The sequence below is a fragment of the Aplidium turbinatum genome, chromosome 15 (genome assembly GCF_918807975.1).
Source record: "Aplidium turbinatum chromosome 15, kaAplTurb1.1, whole genome shotgun sequence".
In the NCBI taxonomy this organism is placed as follows: Eukaryota; Metazoa; Chordata; class Ascidiacea; order Aplousobranchia; family Polyclinidae; genus Aplidium; species Aplidium turbinatum.
Window position 1 is genome coordinate 9,133,433 of NC_137486.1, and position 17,544 is coordinate 9,150,976.

Sequence of the window (17,544 nt, forward strand, 5' to 3'; positions counted from 1 at the left end):
AGATAAATCAGAAACAAAAAGAAAATATAGTGATCATAATGATCCGTTTTAATGTCATTAACGTGGATGTCCCCATAATGGGGTCGCATAGAAATATATTTTTCAAAATGGGGTCGCAGAACAAAAAAGTTTGAGAAGCCCTGGCTTAGAGCATGGTTCGATTCCACGCCTGGTCATATTAAAGTCTTTAAAGTAGATCGATTATGTCCTACGTTTTACATATGCAGACGATTTTGTAGTGAAGTACTTGGTTCCTAAAATATTAATTAGTCCGACAAAAATTAATGTAAGCTATATCGTTATTAGGTTTGGATGTATTTTATCACTAAAAATAAAAGTGGTCCCACAAACCATTGGCTTGTGTCACAGGCTTTCCTGTGGTGAGGATATTTTGTACTTGTTCCGCAACAATTGTCAGTAGTGACAAAAGTGCTGTAGATACATTGTTCTTGCTTAATTGCATTGTTATTCTGCATTTAAACACAACCTTGGAAAATAACTTAAAATTTATAATTTTAAGATTATCATCTGCTTAAGTTGTTCAGCCATAGCATCCATCAAGTAGAGTTTAGTTTGTAAGCCTCATGTTTATCGTGACACAATAAAGTCATATTGTCCTTAGATTCTCAAGTTATTAGCAAGTTGACAAACCGACGGACGTTGGTTCCAACACAAAGCGAGGGTCCTTTACGCAAAGTATGGTATTGTATGACTCGCTACCAACTATAAACAGAATGACCTCACAATGAAAGAGTCTATGATTTCACACACAGCGAAATTAATTTACTGAGAAACAAACATTCAAACATCAGCTCTAATTATTAGGAATCAATGATTCCCATGGACTTTAAGCTAACATGTCAGGGTTAAATTGGGTCAAAGTAAAGCTTTCAGTTCCAACTGTACAAGAATAACTTTTCAATGTTGTTTTTAACACGAACTTTTTACCGGGTCACTGGAACGCGCGGCCTCCATTATATTAAACACAATGAGGAAAGTTCAAATTACCAAAGATCCAAAGAAACCAAGCTATTCTATCGAATCCACAACAACGAGTCTGTTTGTTTTTGTTATACAAGCGTCGTCGACTCACAAGGGAGTTGTCATAGTGATCTGTCGTCTGTGGTGTTCAATAAAGGGCTCAATAAAGAAAAAAAAAAAAAAAAAACTTAAATGTCCAATTTCACACAAGCCAAAAAGTTAAAGACTCTTCAATGCAGAATACTTCAAGAATATTTTATGTTTTTAAAAAGTTGAGACAAAAAACTTGTTTCGTCTTGAATGCACTTCTTTGGTTTTTCTTATTAAGCTCGTTGTCACAATCAATGTGCGAGGTCTTACGACGGGCCGCTTGTATCTCGATCGAGCGTGTTGTTTTGATTGTAAAATTCTTCTGCTATAGGTTATCATCGGTCATTATCCTCTGATTACGAAATCTGTATTATGTAACGTGTATTCTAGGTCATTCGATTGCTACGTGCAGTTCTAGAGTCTTCTTTAAACTTGCTTGTTTATGCCGCTCAATGCAACGTGACCGAACGATGAGTTCGTGTGATGCAACATTACGTAACCTTCTCGAAGTTACTAGACCGAACAAACCTTTTATAAATAGTGGTGTAATTTGCGTAATGATTTATTATGATGATTATTATGAGTTGATTATGAGAGTTGGGTTATGAGTTGCGGATTAGTAGTTGGTGCAGAAATTATTGTTGATTGAGAGTTGAAGTAATCGAATACAAGTAGATGAGAATTGGTGCTGATATAAGTTGTGTTCGAAATTAGAGTTATTTGAGAAGCTGTTCGTTAAAGTCCTTCAAGAAGTTAGATTATCATCTCACTAGTAGAACCATTCGACATTTAATTGACTGCTTTTCGGTTTGACCCATTAAACTACGTCATTGAACCTTTCCAAGTCTTTTTCCTGGTAAGAGATAGAAAGAAATCGTGACACTCGTAGTAGTCTAAAATCTAAATCAGTAGTTCTCAAACTATTTGTCTGGGAAGATCCTTTTTGAAAGCCTTAAAACGGCCACGACCCTTTTCAAATTTTATTATCTGATGACCATAGGCAATTAGGCATAGCTAGCTTTTTGTGTAAACTACAAAGTCCCAAGCTGTATAGTCCCATACAGAAAATAAAAGCCATTATAGAGAAAGAGTCTAATAGAACAATTTAATTAATTGTGTCTCACTCTCTTTCCTGACGTGAAGCAAATTTCGTGTCAAGCAGAAGCTGTTTGTTAAGAAAGAATAACTTAGTATAGCGTTCATTGTAAAAATATATTGTTTTTGTATTGACCAATACTTTGCTTATACAGTTTGGTGAAACCTGGTATACCGAGAGCTGCACGGCTGTGTGCTCTTGACCTTTGCGTGTGACCAAAACGTGATGGCTTCGATAAACGACGTCAACTTACGTCGACAGAAAAGATATGGACAGAAAAAGTTTGGGAACCATTAAACCAGTGGTTCTTAAACTGGGGGGCGCGTTTCCTTTGGGGACGTGAAGATTCTCCAGAGGGGGCGCGAACGTAGATAAGCTGTTGTCCTTGTTACAACTAATCTACTACTGTATTATAGGCTACGAGTTATGAACAGAAATATTGGTAACAACTTACGGTTCTCACTTTGTATCACGGTTACTAAGTGAATGTGACCTGGTTTTGACTTTAGTTCACAGCGCTTATTCTTGCTGTTTTTGTTTAGTTTATTAACCAAGGCCTGTGAGAGGGGGGTACGGAGGGTACAGCGTACCCTTGAAGCCCCGGTACTGTAATTGCTGGGGGGCCCAAAATTGTGATTTTATAGTTTACGCGCAAAAATGTTTGGTTAAAGCCATCCTCAACGACTAAATTCAAACATAAAAGTTGTTATTCTTTAGTCCCAGGAGGCCAGTAATGTAGAAAATGGGCCCGGAAAGGTAATTGAATGCATTGCCGGGATCAAAGTGGTGATTTAATGCTTTAGGCTACGTGCAGAAATGTTTTGCTAAAACACCGTAAATTAAATCATAAAAGTTGGTTATTCTCCTGTCCGGTGGGCAAAATTTTTTTCCCCACAAACTTTTTGTCTCATTTGCATATTTCTGCAAGCGTAGCCATTACTGGTTACCGCGCGGTGCGCGTAACTGTTTTTACCGATTTTCTCCCTCACAGCAGCCGATTTTCGTCCTCCAGCAAGTCCAAATGTAAACATTGAAACATTGAACTTGAAAAAATGTAAATGTTGTATTGATGAAAAATTGTAAATGTAAACATATAACTTGAAAAAATGCGTAGCTTGGAGATACACCTAGTCTAGTCAAGTTTAAAAAAGTTGAGAAAAGAAATCGATTGTGGTCACTAGTTAAAAAGTAAGATTTTCCGAATTGATTAAGAATTAACCCTAACCCATTAGCCCTAACCTTACTTTTTTTGAAAAGCTTTTGTGCACCGCAAAAATTAATGTAGGCCTAAAGAAAAAAATTGACTTTGATGGGCGTCGAACCGACATCCTCACGATTACAAGGCAAAAGACGAAATCACTGAACCAAACGCGCCAACGAAAAATGTTCGCATTCATACAGTATAAATACAAACTCTATGCGAAGTAGCAAAAAGTTCGTGAGAAAAAAAATTCGCGTCCAGGGGAAGCATAGTGTAGCAAAAGCAGGGTTGAGAAAAACACGAGTTTTTTTTAAAAAGCCCAACTCGATAGGAATTTTTGGGCTTTTTGTGTTTTTTAAAAACTATTTGAAAAAGGTAGTTTCATGCTTATTTCACTTCAAAATGAATTTCGGAGCAGGAGCCGGAGTGAATGCTTTCGGAGCAGGAGCGGAACCGGAGCCAAAGAAACTGACTTCGTTCACTTTTGCTAGGCATGTGGACGTGGTGAATGCAAAAGTTAATGAAGAAAGTTTATTGGTCAAATGATTAATTTAATTATGTTTTAACAAGATGTTATATTTGAGCCTTGGTAGAGAGCTTGACTTGTTGTAGGCTACCAGATACAACACTCAGTAACGTTAACGGATTTAACATTTTTATTAAACACACAAAAAAATGAGAAAAATCTACTAAATCCAACGTTTTCAACACCACATAGTGTCCTCATCAGGAATAATTACAAGCTACATCTACGAGAAATAAATTACATAAAACAAACTTGAAATTTTTACATGAAAGCGACACCTCTCAACAGCACCATCAACAACTGACACACGAATTCAATGCATGATACATAAACTGGCGAGGGACAGATCCCATGATATGCACAACACAAAACACTAAATAATAGTTTTGTTGCAGCCTGATACTATTATTGCGCATATTCAATTCTGCAGTAAAATGTTGTGTGGTGTGCAATATACCTAAGCAAACATCACGCATTTTGCCCATGATAAAGGGGGCCCAAAATGAGAGGGGGGCCCGGAATGAGAGGGGTCCCGGAATGACTTTGAACCAAGCGTAATGAGGATAAGTTCAGTGGCGTACGGCCGATTTTATTACTAAAGAAAGAGAAGCCTTAATATTGTTTGCAATAAAACTCAGAAGTCCAGATATATGGAAGTGTGATTCGCATCGTCAAGTTGTATCTTTTTTGTGAGTCGTGCAAGGCCTGGTGCGTTGCGGTTGAAATGGCTTTGCCCGTGGTAGGATTTCTTTGTGGGATTTTCTTTGCCTGCCTTGCTCTTCTTTGCTATGAGCTAAACGCATCAAGACGTGTTCCCCTCACGACCATCAGCACTCTTGATAACGCACCATGGCCGATCTTCATAGCAACTGTCCATACAAATCTTAAATATATCAGCTAAAGCTATTTGGGCTAATAAAGCTATAACCTAAATATATGTTGTTTATTTTATTTTTTTGTAACAGTTTCTTTTTTTTATTTTCCTTTTATATCTTAAATTTTTCTGAAGGTGTTGCGACCGTGCCAAATTTCTCAACTTAATAACTTACTTCGGTCACAAGCACGTTTTAACGTTCGCGTTTTGTCGCTTCTACCTTCTTATCGACCTTTGCTATGTTGACGTGTATTGTTTTTTTGATATGATGGTCAGAAATAAAAACAACTGAACTTTGTGGCTTAACTAAACTTTATTGCTACTGCCATCTCGTGGAAAAAAAGAATTTATTCACTTACAGTGAAATGTAGGCTCTTAAATAATAGGTAGTGCTGCTGTGAGTCTCCACTTGGGCTGCAAGATGTTTGAAATTATGCTGATATGACGTCAAAGCAGTTCCTTCAAGTATTTGTTCTTCAAAACTGAACCGTGTTTTGACTTCACAAATTACATCGCGGAATAAAATGACTCACAAGTCACAACGGCACTGAAAGCAATGCTGGTGTTGTGTCTATGTTGTTCTGAAATAGATAGCAGGATGGGGAAAATGCGTGTGCTGTGTAATTCATTAATTTTCTTCGTGTGAGTTTCTGAGAGCGAAAGTCAATATTTTTACCATCCAAGATTCACGATGTTCCGGGACTATGTGGGAAAGCTGCTATAGAGAGCAGCCAGTCTTTAGTTTCATCATCCAAGACTCATAAACCTACCACTCCGTTAGTAGATTGAAGATGATGCAATCGTTGATGATGTGGTGTGCAATCTGTTTTTCAGCACCACATTCACAAGAGACCATTCCTCATTGCTGCATGGGCGGAAAAGTCCGACGCTCGCACGAAGACGGTTGAGGCGCACCCGCTTGCCTGTCTAGTAGAGTCAGACCGATAGGACAGGTGTCAGCGTTGGGGTTACATGTTACTGAAGTCAACGAAACATTCAAAATGAAAGTTCAGCATCTAATAAATAAAATATTTTCGCGTGCAAACTTTGAAACTAGTCATGATGAATCGAATTGTGTACGCACTAACTGCACAGTTTACAATCAGCATGAAACCAATTTAAAAGACGTGAAATAAAACTTGCAATAGTTTTTGTAGATAGCAGGAAAAGATATACCACCATTGCGATTCATTACATAAGGCTTTTAATAGATAAATCAACTTTCAAGAAACATTCGCTTTTTATAATCGCTTTCAACTTTTAGAACTGCTCCAAGTTATTTTGTGATCTGAAGTTATGGCATGCATGCAAGGAGCAGATTGTTCCGGGCGTTGATATTTGAAAGCTCTTTTGTGTTTATTAATGCGAGATTTAAGATCTCGTTTTGTTTGGCTAACATAACTAAATTGCAATCATCACAAGATACTTGGTACACTAAACCTGAGATTTCGCTTTGTTTCAAGGGATCTTTCCAAGACGGTTCACGACAGAACAAAGGATCACACAATACTTTTGAGCCTCAATGGATTTCCAAGAAAGCATGCTTGATAACGACAACCTAAAAGTTTAGTACTTCCATCTACCCAGTATATGTCTTTTGTTTCTTTACCTTATGTTAAGGGAGTTTCTGAAATAATAGGGCGTATCTATGAAATTAGTGTAAAAGCCGCTTTGAAACTTTTCTTGGCAATAAGTAAATTTTTGTCGTCTTTGTCACACTTCACTCTGTCACACTCGGTGACTGGACTTGCGTCAGTGGTTTAAGGCCTCTATAGTCTATAAGTATGCGAAACTGTCCGGATTAAGCTATCCGATGAAAAAGATTCAATTAATGTCAACAAGACAAAGTCTGTAAGATCTTCTGCTACACAATCTATTCGTTTTCGTTTGGGCCTTCCTTGCTTTCGTTTACCAACTTCCAATCATGCTCCGGTGGAGCTTTGGTACTAAAGACGATTATGAGTTTGTCTTCGTTTTCTTCTTTTACTTCTTCATATGAACCTTCTTCGTCACACCAGGGCTCGAGGGACTCTGCTTTTTACCACCTTAGGGCAGTAGCGGCGACTCGGTCTAGATGTTTGGGCATATGTTGAGCAGCCATTGAATTGATTCGTTATCCAGTTCACGCAGACCACGCACACCATTTGGTGCATGGTGAATGGCGCAGTTGCAGATGGTGTGGTCTGCAGTTTGTTCCTCCTTGCCACAATCACAGATTGCGGATGGAGCCATTTCCTATTTGTGCATGTTGGAGCGGAATAGTGCGACGCCAGCAGCGCGCAGGCGGTTGAGCCGCACCCAGGCCTTTCTTGGCAAATGCATTCCAATTGGGTGAGGGCCTGTGTCGGAGATGAAACTTTGGAGTTTTGAGAAGTTTTTCTTTCACTCTGAGCTCCATTGGTGGTCCACCCAGGTAGCCGCATTGATGGATTGGTCTTCATCTGTTTTCATCAACTGTTGTGCGGCCAGTACAAATAGGTATCTCGAGTCTGCAAACGTTGAATCAACGTAAAATGACGGATTTTGCTGTCTGGGTACTGCAATGTTTTCTGTGTGGTTTCACTGTATAGGCCTAATATACCTACGAGTTGTCTGAGTGTTTACAAATGATTCTATCCAGCTTTGGTAGAATAAAGCTAACACGGTTTATTGGTTATTTTGTAAAGTGATTTTGCTTCTCACATGACGGAAGCAAAACAAAGCAATCGGGTTGGAATGACGCTATTGAAACCCAAAGACCTTGTTGTCTATCGTCTGTGTAGCCTATGATTTAATCTGTGTCTATCCATAGTAGTCTCCTTTTTTACATAAATTTGAAAATCATGTTTTTTTAGTTACTTTGAATGGAGGTTATTTCATTGTACCACAGACAATTGATAGACAACGAAGCAATTGGGTTGAATAACGACAATTAATCCCAATTAACCTACTTTGTTGTCTATAAACGCACAACCGTTCTTTCACAGGCAGCGAAATCTGTCATTTTTACATTAATTCCACGTCTGCAGGCGTTGAATTGATGTAAAAACTTATTATTTGTTATTTAGTTATTATTATGTTATTGCGATTATTTCTCTTATTTAGCTTCTGTTTATTAGTTTCTATAGTAGTCGGCCTGTGGTCAGGTTCATTATGTATTTTCGTTCAAAATTTTGAGAGATTAGCAAACCTATACATTTTCGGAAAGCTTAGACCTTGTGGAATCCGAAAAACGTTGATTACCTTTGCAGAGATGACCGCATGGCCGCCATTTTGAATTTTCAAAATAGCAAAATACTGCCGCTTGTCAACCTGGACCACTTGTTGATGCTGCCGCTGATCAACCTGGACCACTGCTTGATCAACATGCTGATGGACAGTTGTAGAAAACTGTCGGTTATCATGGTAAGTCAGTTGTTGATGAGTTTGTCCTGTAAGAAAACTTATTAAATATTGTTTTGACAATTAACAGCCTTGAATTTAACGTAAGAAGACGTCGATGATTTGATGTCGGGATCATGGCGATTGTAAGTTTTGTTATCTTTCAGTAAAATGAAGCAACTTATTTTAAAATGTGTAAAATACATAAAAAGCAATGCTATCAAAATTATCAACATGTTAGTTGTGTGTGCATGTGTGAGCAGCGATCAAATCAAACTCACTTTCATCCACCACTTCCTCATTTGGAACATCTGCAACTCCTTCGTCATTGTTTGAGAGACATGCAGGCCCGTAACTAGGGGGGGCGCAGGGGGGGCGAAGCCCCCCCTGCAAAAATCTTGGCACCCCCTGGAATAAATTATGTTAATTAGCTCTGTTCGCTGACTTTTTAGTTTTATACTCAATTTTCTTGTGTTGTTTAATTGTAAACATTGTGTGTTTAAGGGTGTGGTAGAATGTTGTCTCTAAAACAAAGTTTGCATAATTTTTGAACGAAGCTGCATTAAAAGAGCGAGTTTTGCCAATACCAAACATTCAAATATCTCAGCCAAGAATTAGCAACAAGAAAACATAGAGACTTAGCTTTATTACCGAAAAATGCCCTAGAAAACATGATCTTATCCTTTTGCTATGCCACCGGACAGCACCATTTTACAGGAATATTTATACCCACATGTTTGTTGAAAATGCTCTCAGAATGCACCAAATTCAAAGTAATTTTTCAAAATTTTTTGCGGGAGGCCCCCCAGACCCCCCGCTCCTGGGTGTCGCCTTTGGCCAAGACGCCGTCGGGCTTTGCCCGCCGGCCGTCAAACCCCCCACCTTTCAAAAATCCTGGCGACGCCACTGACTGTTTCTATGATAAACTAGTCTAATGTAAACGTTGTATTAGGCCTACGATTAATGTTCTTGCGTAAATATACCCACATTGTGTACAAACGTCGTTTTCGTACATGATTCGGAAGATAAAATTTGGGCCCCATCTAGAATACTTTTTGCCCCACCTGCTGCTCCAAGCTAGTTACGGGCCTGGAGACATGTTTTCTTATTTGTGAATCTCGACAGAATAGAACTCTAACAAAACATAGCCTACTACAAAACACAATTGCAAGTGATTACAATGGCGCTTCAGTAACAACAAAAAAGACAAATCAAGCAATTATAAAGTTTGATTGAACTTGTTTTATGGCGACAAACCACCTTGCTTAGCATCCAATTTTACAAACTTGTATAAACGTTAGACACACTATTTTGTCTCATCTAAAGCTTACGCCCGAGGGTTGGAGATTTAGATTGAATGGGTGGAAGGCAAGGAAACCAATTTTCAGGCATGCGTCGTTTAAGTGTCATGTCAAACACACAGTCGCATACTTTTGAGCGGTGCCCTCCCAAGGCTCTCCCCACTCGGTTACGCAGTCGACACATTGTTGCTCTAACTCTGACTTGTCCTCATCAATTAAACTAGAAACAGCGCAATTAAATTTAGACTGTGTGACCAGGAAAACGATAGAAAAAATTAAATGCTCTTCGTGAAAAAGGTTTTTAACTCTCAAGCATGAACGAAGAGACTCTTTGTTTACGTAATTGCAACGTTGGTAGACGTTGAAACATTATTTTTACAATTTCTTACTGGGTTTAAAAATTTAAAAGTTGAAGAAACCCTTTAAGCCCCCGGTGGCCGGTTCGGGCAATAAAATAGGACAAGCGAGGTAATTTTGCAAAAAGGAAGAAAAATTACATGTTGTTTCTCGATTGTTCGAGAGCAAGTGATCTCAAGTGTCCTCCCATGGATGGGTCGCAGTTTGTATTTTACTTATTCTTTGTTACTGTTTCTGTGAAAGGGCAGTTTGTTCAATCCTGCTAGTCAGGTTCGGTAGAAACTAGATTCTAATTGTAGCAACAAGCAAAAAAGTGACAAAAGGACACCATTTTGTGACTATTGATCTAGACATGCTTCCCGCATAGTTGTAAAATCCATTGTTACCAGATGAATTTTCGGGAAGTTGTAGATAAACTATCTCTCTGTAGGTATCATGGCTGATACAGCCCTCGATGTACAATGATGTTCCAGTTTGATCGATCTCGTGCGTCTTGCCAAATTTTAGTAGGGTTTTTGATTTGTGGTTGAAAATTGTGCAAAAATGTGAATCTTTGAGCTCCTCTTGATCGTTTTCCTATTATTTTTCCACTTAAAGATAAATCTTCAAGTTTGCCTTTCCTTATGCTGTGACCCAAGAACTTCAGTTGCCGCATTTCTATAGATCTCATTATCTGCTGCTCCTGGCCCATCTGTTGGAGAACTGCTCTGTTGGTTCGAAAAGCTGTCCATGGAATTTTAAGAATTCTTCGGTAAAACCACATTTCTGCAGCTTCAAGCTTTTTTCGGGTTTTTGTTGTTAGCGTCCAGGTTTCACATCCGTACATCAAAATTGACCAAACAAAGCATTTTAACAAACGAATTTTTAAAGTTTTGGAGAGCTTTCGATCTTTAAAGATTTTTGTCATGGTGTTGAAACTCGACTTTGATAATGCAATGCGTCGTCTAATTTCTTCTTCACATTGGGTGCTTGGATTCAGTATTAAGCCCAAATAATTGAATTTTTGAACCTGTTCAATTTTGTTATCATTGCAGTACACGCAAATTGTTGGTTCAGGAAGACGTTTCGAGACTGCCAGAGTTTTAGTTTTGTTAATGTTTATTTTTAGTCCCTATTTTTTACTGGATGTTTGAACTGCATCTAGAAAAATTTGCAAACCACATTGTGACGTTGCAAGCAAGATTGTGTCGTCTGCATATCGAATGTTATTTATAAGTTTTCCGTTTATATTAATTCCTTCATCAATATCTTCCAGTTCTCTAAGGATGAGTTCACTGTACAAATTGAAGAGATCTGGGCTCATGACACAGCCCTGTCGAACACCTCTTGATATTTCCATCCATTCAGAGACTCCATCGGGAAGCATGACAGCGGCTTGCTGCTTGTAGTATAGATTATGTATCATACGGAAATCTTTATCATCAATCCCAATTCGTTTTAGTGATGAAAGAAGCTGGAAATGGCGTACTTTATCGAAAGCTTTCTGATAATCTATGAAACACAGAAACACATCTTGTTGATGTTGAATTGAACGTTCACACAGCATGCGAACTACAAAAATTGCATTTCTCGTTCCTCTGTCAGGCATGAATCCGTATTGGCAAGCAGATATTTCCGGTAAAATCTTTCTTCGTATTCTTCGGAGGACAATTTTCAAGAGCAGTTTTAATGTATGTGACATTAGACTTATCGTTCTGTGATTTCCACATTCAAGTGTGTTTGGTTTTTTCGGAAGGGCAATAAAAAGAGATTTCAGCATATCCTTTGGTAATTCACCACTTTCATAAATGGTATTAATGAGATTCCACAACAAGCTTATTCCATCTTCTTTCAAGGCAATCAACATTTCCACCACAATTTCATCTGGGCCTGCTGCCTTGCCGGTTTTTGAATTATCTAAAGCCCACTGTACTTCTTCCTTTAATATTGGTGGTCCAGTTTCACAATTAATCATATTATGATCAATATTTTCTCTGTCATCTTGAAAAAGGTCAGTAATGTACTCTTCCCAACGTTTCTTCACATCTTTTGGTTCATAGAGAATTTTGCCATCAGAAGATCGAATGCACTTCGAGGTTAATACAGGACCGGTTTTGGATATTAAGTGTATTTCCTTGAACAGTTCCTTCGGGCTGATGTCTTTAAGCCTTTCAATTTTTTCACACTTTTCTGCTAACCATCGTTCTTTTGCAGATTTGCACTTTTCTTGAATAAATTGATGAATTTTATTATATTTTTCTCGGTTTGTTTTTGACTGTCTTCTTTCTGACATAAGATTTTTTATTTCTTCAGTCATCCAGTGAGGCTGTTTAGTTCGTCTGGTTTCTTTTGGTATAACTTTATCTGCTGCTGTTAGAATACTTGTTTTGAGATTGTCCCACTGATTATCTACTGTTTCGTTCTTTTGGTTAGCTGGAAGATTACCCAGGACAGCATGACAAAAATCTGTTCTTGTTACAGGGTCTTTCAGAGCAGTTAACAAATATTTCGGTTTGCATTTCGGTTGTTTTAAAGTGTTTAAACGAATTTTAATTGTTGCAATTACAGGGTTATGATCACTGTTTGCATCAGCACCTGGATAGGCTCTTGCATTAGAAATGGAAGACCTATATCTTTCATTTATCATAATGTAGTCAATTTGATTTTTTGATCGGTCACCAGGACTTGTCCAAGTATATCGACGTCGAGGGTGTGCTGCAAACCATGTGTTCATAACAGCAAGCTTTTTTCCTTCACACCAGTCAATGAGCATCTTACCGCGATCGTTTTGTGATCCAAGGCCGTGAGATCCAACAGTTTTTCCGTGTTTGTTGCAGCCAACTTTAGCATTAAAATCACCCATCACAATATTCACTTCCTGTGATTTACATTCTTTGTACAATTCATCCAGTGAGTCGTAGAAATCACCAATTTCCGAGTCATCTGCATCCGTTGTTGGTGCATAAGCAACAATCAGATTGATATTGAAAGGACTAGCTTTCAGTTTTACGAGAAGCAAACGATCAGATTTAGGCCAACTACCCAATATTGATTTAGAAAGTTGTTTGTCAATAATCACAGCAACACCTCTTTGATGTTCATTACCTCCAGAATATATAATTGTTTTATCATCTTTCATGAATTGACCAGTTTTTGTCCATCTTACTTCGCAAAGACCCAAGCAGTTCATTCTCATTCTGTCCATTTCTAGCATAATATTGTCCAGTTTTCCTTGTTGATAAAGTGTTCGTACATTCCATATGGCAATTCTTTGAGTTCGTTGTCGGAATGTTTTTGCATTAATTACAGTTGTTGAATGACGATCGAAGGAGCCCTGCAATTGATGACTCCGACTACCGGGCGAGGGGCTCTGGTTTCTTGAACTCGGAGACCCATTTACGCCGTTTCTCGTAGTTTTGTTAAACTTTTGCATCATTGTAGACTTGGCCATAGTACTGAAGTAGGTAGGCCAGTTCCTTTCTTCTGATGAACTATAGTTGAAACTTTAGTTTAACTATAGTTGAAACTTTAGATGAACTATAGTTGAAATCTAAAAACCTTTATGGTTGCTCGCTAAAAGGCGTTATGTAAGCAGTAAGCTGTACCGCGTACACTACTAGTCCGGGGCTGGTGAGGTTGACCTGTACTGAAATACTGAGTGAAACTTTTTTGTAGAAATAGTTAAAGGGGTCCTATAGGAACAATTTTAGAGATGTTGCCACCTTCCAAACCCTGGGCAACATTTCGATTTCGTTCGGTATCCAAAGTCCGTAAAATCCGGAAAATTTGCCAAGGCAAAATTTGGAAAAAGTCTTAATTGGTCCAAACATAGGCATGTTATATATCATTTTAAAGGATTTTTTGTCCAGATTAATAATATTGAAGTCTTAAGTTATTCACAAAAAACTCTGATCAGTTTATCACATTTTCTCCCTCAGTATTTGTTCATTTTGTTGGCAAATTGTGTAAAAATAGAACATGAAGACATGGTATTGCATTGTGAAGTTCATTCTAAACTGCTATGGCATGTCTTCATTACTCTTGTTTGGAATATTTGCATTAAGTTTGTTTTCTCATTTTATTTCTTTTCGTTTTTTTCAGAATATAAAAAGTAATTTGTCTAAATAATAATATGCAGAGTATGGAATCCCTTTTTGTATGCTTCAAAGTATATTGGATTGTTCTGATACGCATAAGCTAGTGGAGGCACAATTGACATTGACACGTAAAGAAAAAGTAAAACAATGCAGCAAAAGAAGAGGTGATCACTTTCATGAAACATTGGATTCAAGCAATGCCTTATATTACCATCAAAACTGTTATCTTACTTATACGTCAAACAATCATATCGGGAGATATCTGAAAAGGAAGAACAAAAATCAAGAAACGTCATATGTGATACGTAGCAAACGATCTTCAAGTACATTTTTTGATTTGAAGAAAAATTGTATAATATGTGGGGAAGCATGTGACATTGAGAAGGATAAAAAGCATCCAGAAAGATGGGAAAAGAACAAAAGCTTCTTGTGCAGAACTGCCCATCATGGAAAGGGAAAGCTATCATTTAAAGACGTACTTCTTCAAGTATGCTTAATTGCATTCGAATTTTGTGTTGTCTGGAAAAAGTTTTGTAGAGTTACAAAACAAATCTTGCTTTATACAAAGTCAATGAATTCCGAGTGTACTTTTTTTAATTCTTTGGGATTAGGCCATGGTTCAATTAGAGATTAAAGAGTAGTATTTAGAGATTAGTATTAGATATTTGCATATTTAAAATTGGATAATAATTCTTTTAGCAATGTTTGGAACGTGGTGATGCAACTGGAGATTTAGTTAGAATCAGAATAGAAGGTGCATGTAGCGACTTGCATGCAGCAGAGGCAAGGTATCAGTGTTACTATTATTAATAAGTCATTATAGTTTTTGAAATATAGTGATATCTACAAGCGTACAGCCTTTTTTTGGTAGGTAGCACAGTGATCTTCTCTAAACTTTGTTTTTGTCTGTGTGGTGCAATATTCCTTTTTAATAAAATGAAGCAACTGTCTTTAATTGCCCATTGTTTTGCTTATACAGGTACCATGAAAAAGTTTAAAGTTATTCCAGAACCCCAAAGAGATCGCATCAGCAAAGCATGATAATTCTATCAATTCACCAGAAATCTCTGCTTTCAAGTACGTTTCGAGGTCATTTAGAAACCTTCCAGACAAATCATGATCATCTTTGGAGCTTCACGAGATGTATAGGGGCCAAGGAGGGCTAAAAGGAAACCGATCAAGATTTATCACTAAATCGAAGGATCACATGAATGGAGAAATCTATGTCTTTTCTTGTCCAGGAGTAGCAAGCATTATGATGTTGAAGCGAAAAGCGTCCCATTTGGTAAAGGCTGTTTCTGAAACCGACAACGATGACGCTGATTCGTCAATGAGTGTCCTTTCAAAGAAAATAAAAGAAGAGATTCGTAAGCTGCCACATTCCAAGAATGAATAAAGTGTTATTGAACCCGAAAATCTCATGAATGAATGCAGAGAGACTCTGATGACTTTCTTGTCAAATATGTCTCCGACTTTCGAAAGAAGTTTACCTGCTGCTATGATTAGATATATATTGTCCGCTGTGGGAACAAAACGTTTCACAAATTACAATTGGCACTGTCACTTCTAGCAAATGACAGGAAATTGATTGAACACTTGCATGAGTACGGGATCACATCTACATATCAAAAATTCCGAAGATTTAAAATATCGGCAGCAGCATCAAGTGACAACAACGATAATGAAGTTAGGTCGAGAGATGGTCTTATCCAAATAATTGCAGACAACTTCGATGCACATATTCTTTCCCAAAATGGCTTAAAACAAACGCACAAAATGGCAACAATCGTTGCCTAACCAACACCAAAATCTGAACCGTCGAAGACACCTATTTCGAGACTGAAACAAGAGAACTTAAAAAGTGTTGAACTGAAAGAAACTGAAATGAAGTATTTCAAGGGGCAAAAGAACCCCCCTATGCCAGAATCATTTTGCAAATACCAAATACTGCCACTGAAGATATTGTGTCATCAAGCTTTGAGTTTGAATAGAAGTAGATGTGACGATCTTTCATTTATTAAGAAGTATTATGCATCAGAGTTATCTCCTGACTTCAATGGATATAATTGCAGGCAGCTGCGAGAATCTGGCATCTCGTTGAAACCAAAATCCAAGGTAACTTTCTTACCACTCATCGATAAAACACCATCTGATCCCTCAACAATTTTGACTGTGATGCATGAGGCTGAAAGGATCACTGCTCAATCAGGGAAAGGGTTTGCTGTTTTCACATTGAATCAGCAACTTTACAAAGTAGCTTTAGATGTTATCTGGTCTGATGCGTTACGATGAAACCACATTATTCCAAGACTTGGTGGTATGCACTGGTTAATGAGTTTCATAGAATGTGTTGGAGTTCTAATGGAAACAGTGGTCTTGTCCCTTGGTTACAATCTGCTTTTGCAAGTGTACCGAAAATGATGACTGGTAAAAAGTTCCCTATGAACATGCGCGCACTACGTTTTGCTGTCATGGAATTGCTTAAGAGTTTCATAGACGATGTACAGTATATTCCTTTGAAGATCTGGAGAAAAGAATGGAATTTTTAGCACAGAAGAGTATGATTGCTGAGCATTGGATTAACAATCTGATAAGGCCAGTTCTGCTTATGATGTTGTTTGTACAAGCAGAACGAGAAGGAGAATTTCCCCTACATCTTTATGCATGTCATCAAATGATTCCTTACTTCTTTGCTGCTGGACATATCAATTATGCAAGGTTTGGGTTATGTTATCTGCTGACAATGTCAAGGTTACCATTTACAATCCTCGACCAGTTTTTGAAAGGAGGACATGTTCTGCGCCAAAGAGAAGGCATATGGAATGGTATTTGGTCTGACATGATGATTGAAACCTCCTACATGAAGTTCGGCAAAGGTCCTAATGGAATCATCGGAAAGACAACAAAGCCAAGAACTTTGCAAATCTGAGTCAAAAGTCAACACTCATGCAATGAAGTATTCCAATCTTTGGATGCCATCAGAGAGAATCAAGAATGTACAATGCCAACCCACAAGGAAGAAACAGAAGTAAGGATGAAAGCAGATCTTACAGACAAGGTAAAGCTCCAAAACTTTCTTGAAACATGCCTCCATCCTCTTGACTTTTCAAACCATCCAGAAAGTGCTTTTGATATGTATGATATCATATAATAGCAAACTTAATCTTTCCATAGCTTTGATCAATGATAGTCACGTCACATGATACACGAATTCATTGTTTTACCTTTCAGTTTGGCTGCTCCATCCATTTTTAGAAGAATGAATTGACAGCCATGTTTAGTGGTAAAAAGACAAGGATTATCATGAACATGAAAAACTCTAAGACAAACTCTTTTCTTTTTTCAGCTTCGAAATGCAACACAAAAGCATGTTCCTGTTCGAAATCGAAAATTGGCTGTACCGATTTTTGTACATGCAGCGATTGCGAAAATGAATGGAATGTTGGCAATAGTCCGAGTGAGAGTGACAGCGACGAAGAACTTTTATCTGCTAAAGAATGACTATGTATTTTGTTAAATAAAAAGAAGAGTTGAGCAGTTTTTCAAAATAATGCTTCTCTAAATTCCTCTTTTTCTTACGATTTTTTATAAAAAAAAATTGTTAATTTAAATAACTTAAATTCAAAATGATTAGAACTTTTAAGACCTCAACATTGTTAATCTGGACAAAAAATCCTTTAAA

At 37.7% G+C, this 17,544-nt stretch overlaps 1 protein-coding gene across 1 annotated transcript; it reads right to left on the reverse strand.

The window, feature by feature from the left end:
* Positions 1–12,194: 12,194 nt before the first annotated feature.
* Positions 12,195–13,216, reverse strand: LOC145783947 (protein CFDP2-like). Its single transcript, XM_082595707.1, has 2 exons — positions 12,489–13,216; positions 12,195–12,198 (listed from the first exon to the last, which is right to left on the reverse strand). Exons 1-2 carry the CDS (start codon positions 13,214–13,216, stop codon positions 12,195–12,197), a joined length of 732 nt encoding a protein of 243 aa, XP_082451833.1.
* Between the last annotated feature and the right edge of the window lie 4,328 nt (positions 13,217–17,544).

Coding starts and splice junctions, on each gene's coding strand:
- LOC145783947 (XM_082595707.1), bottom strand. CDS start 13,216: ATGGCCAAGTCTACAATGATGCAAAAGTTTAACAAAACTACGAGAAAC.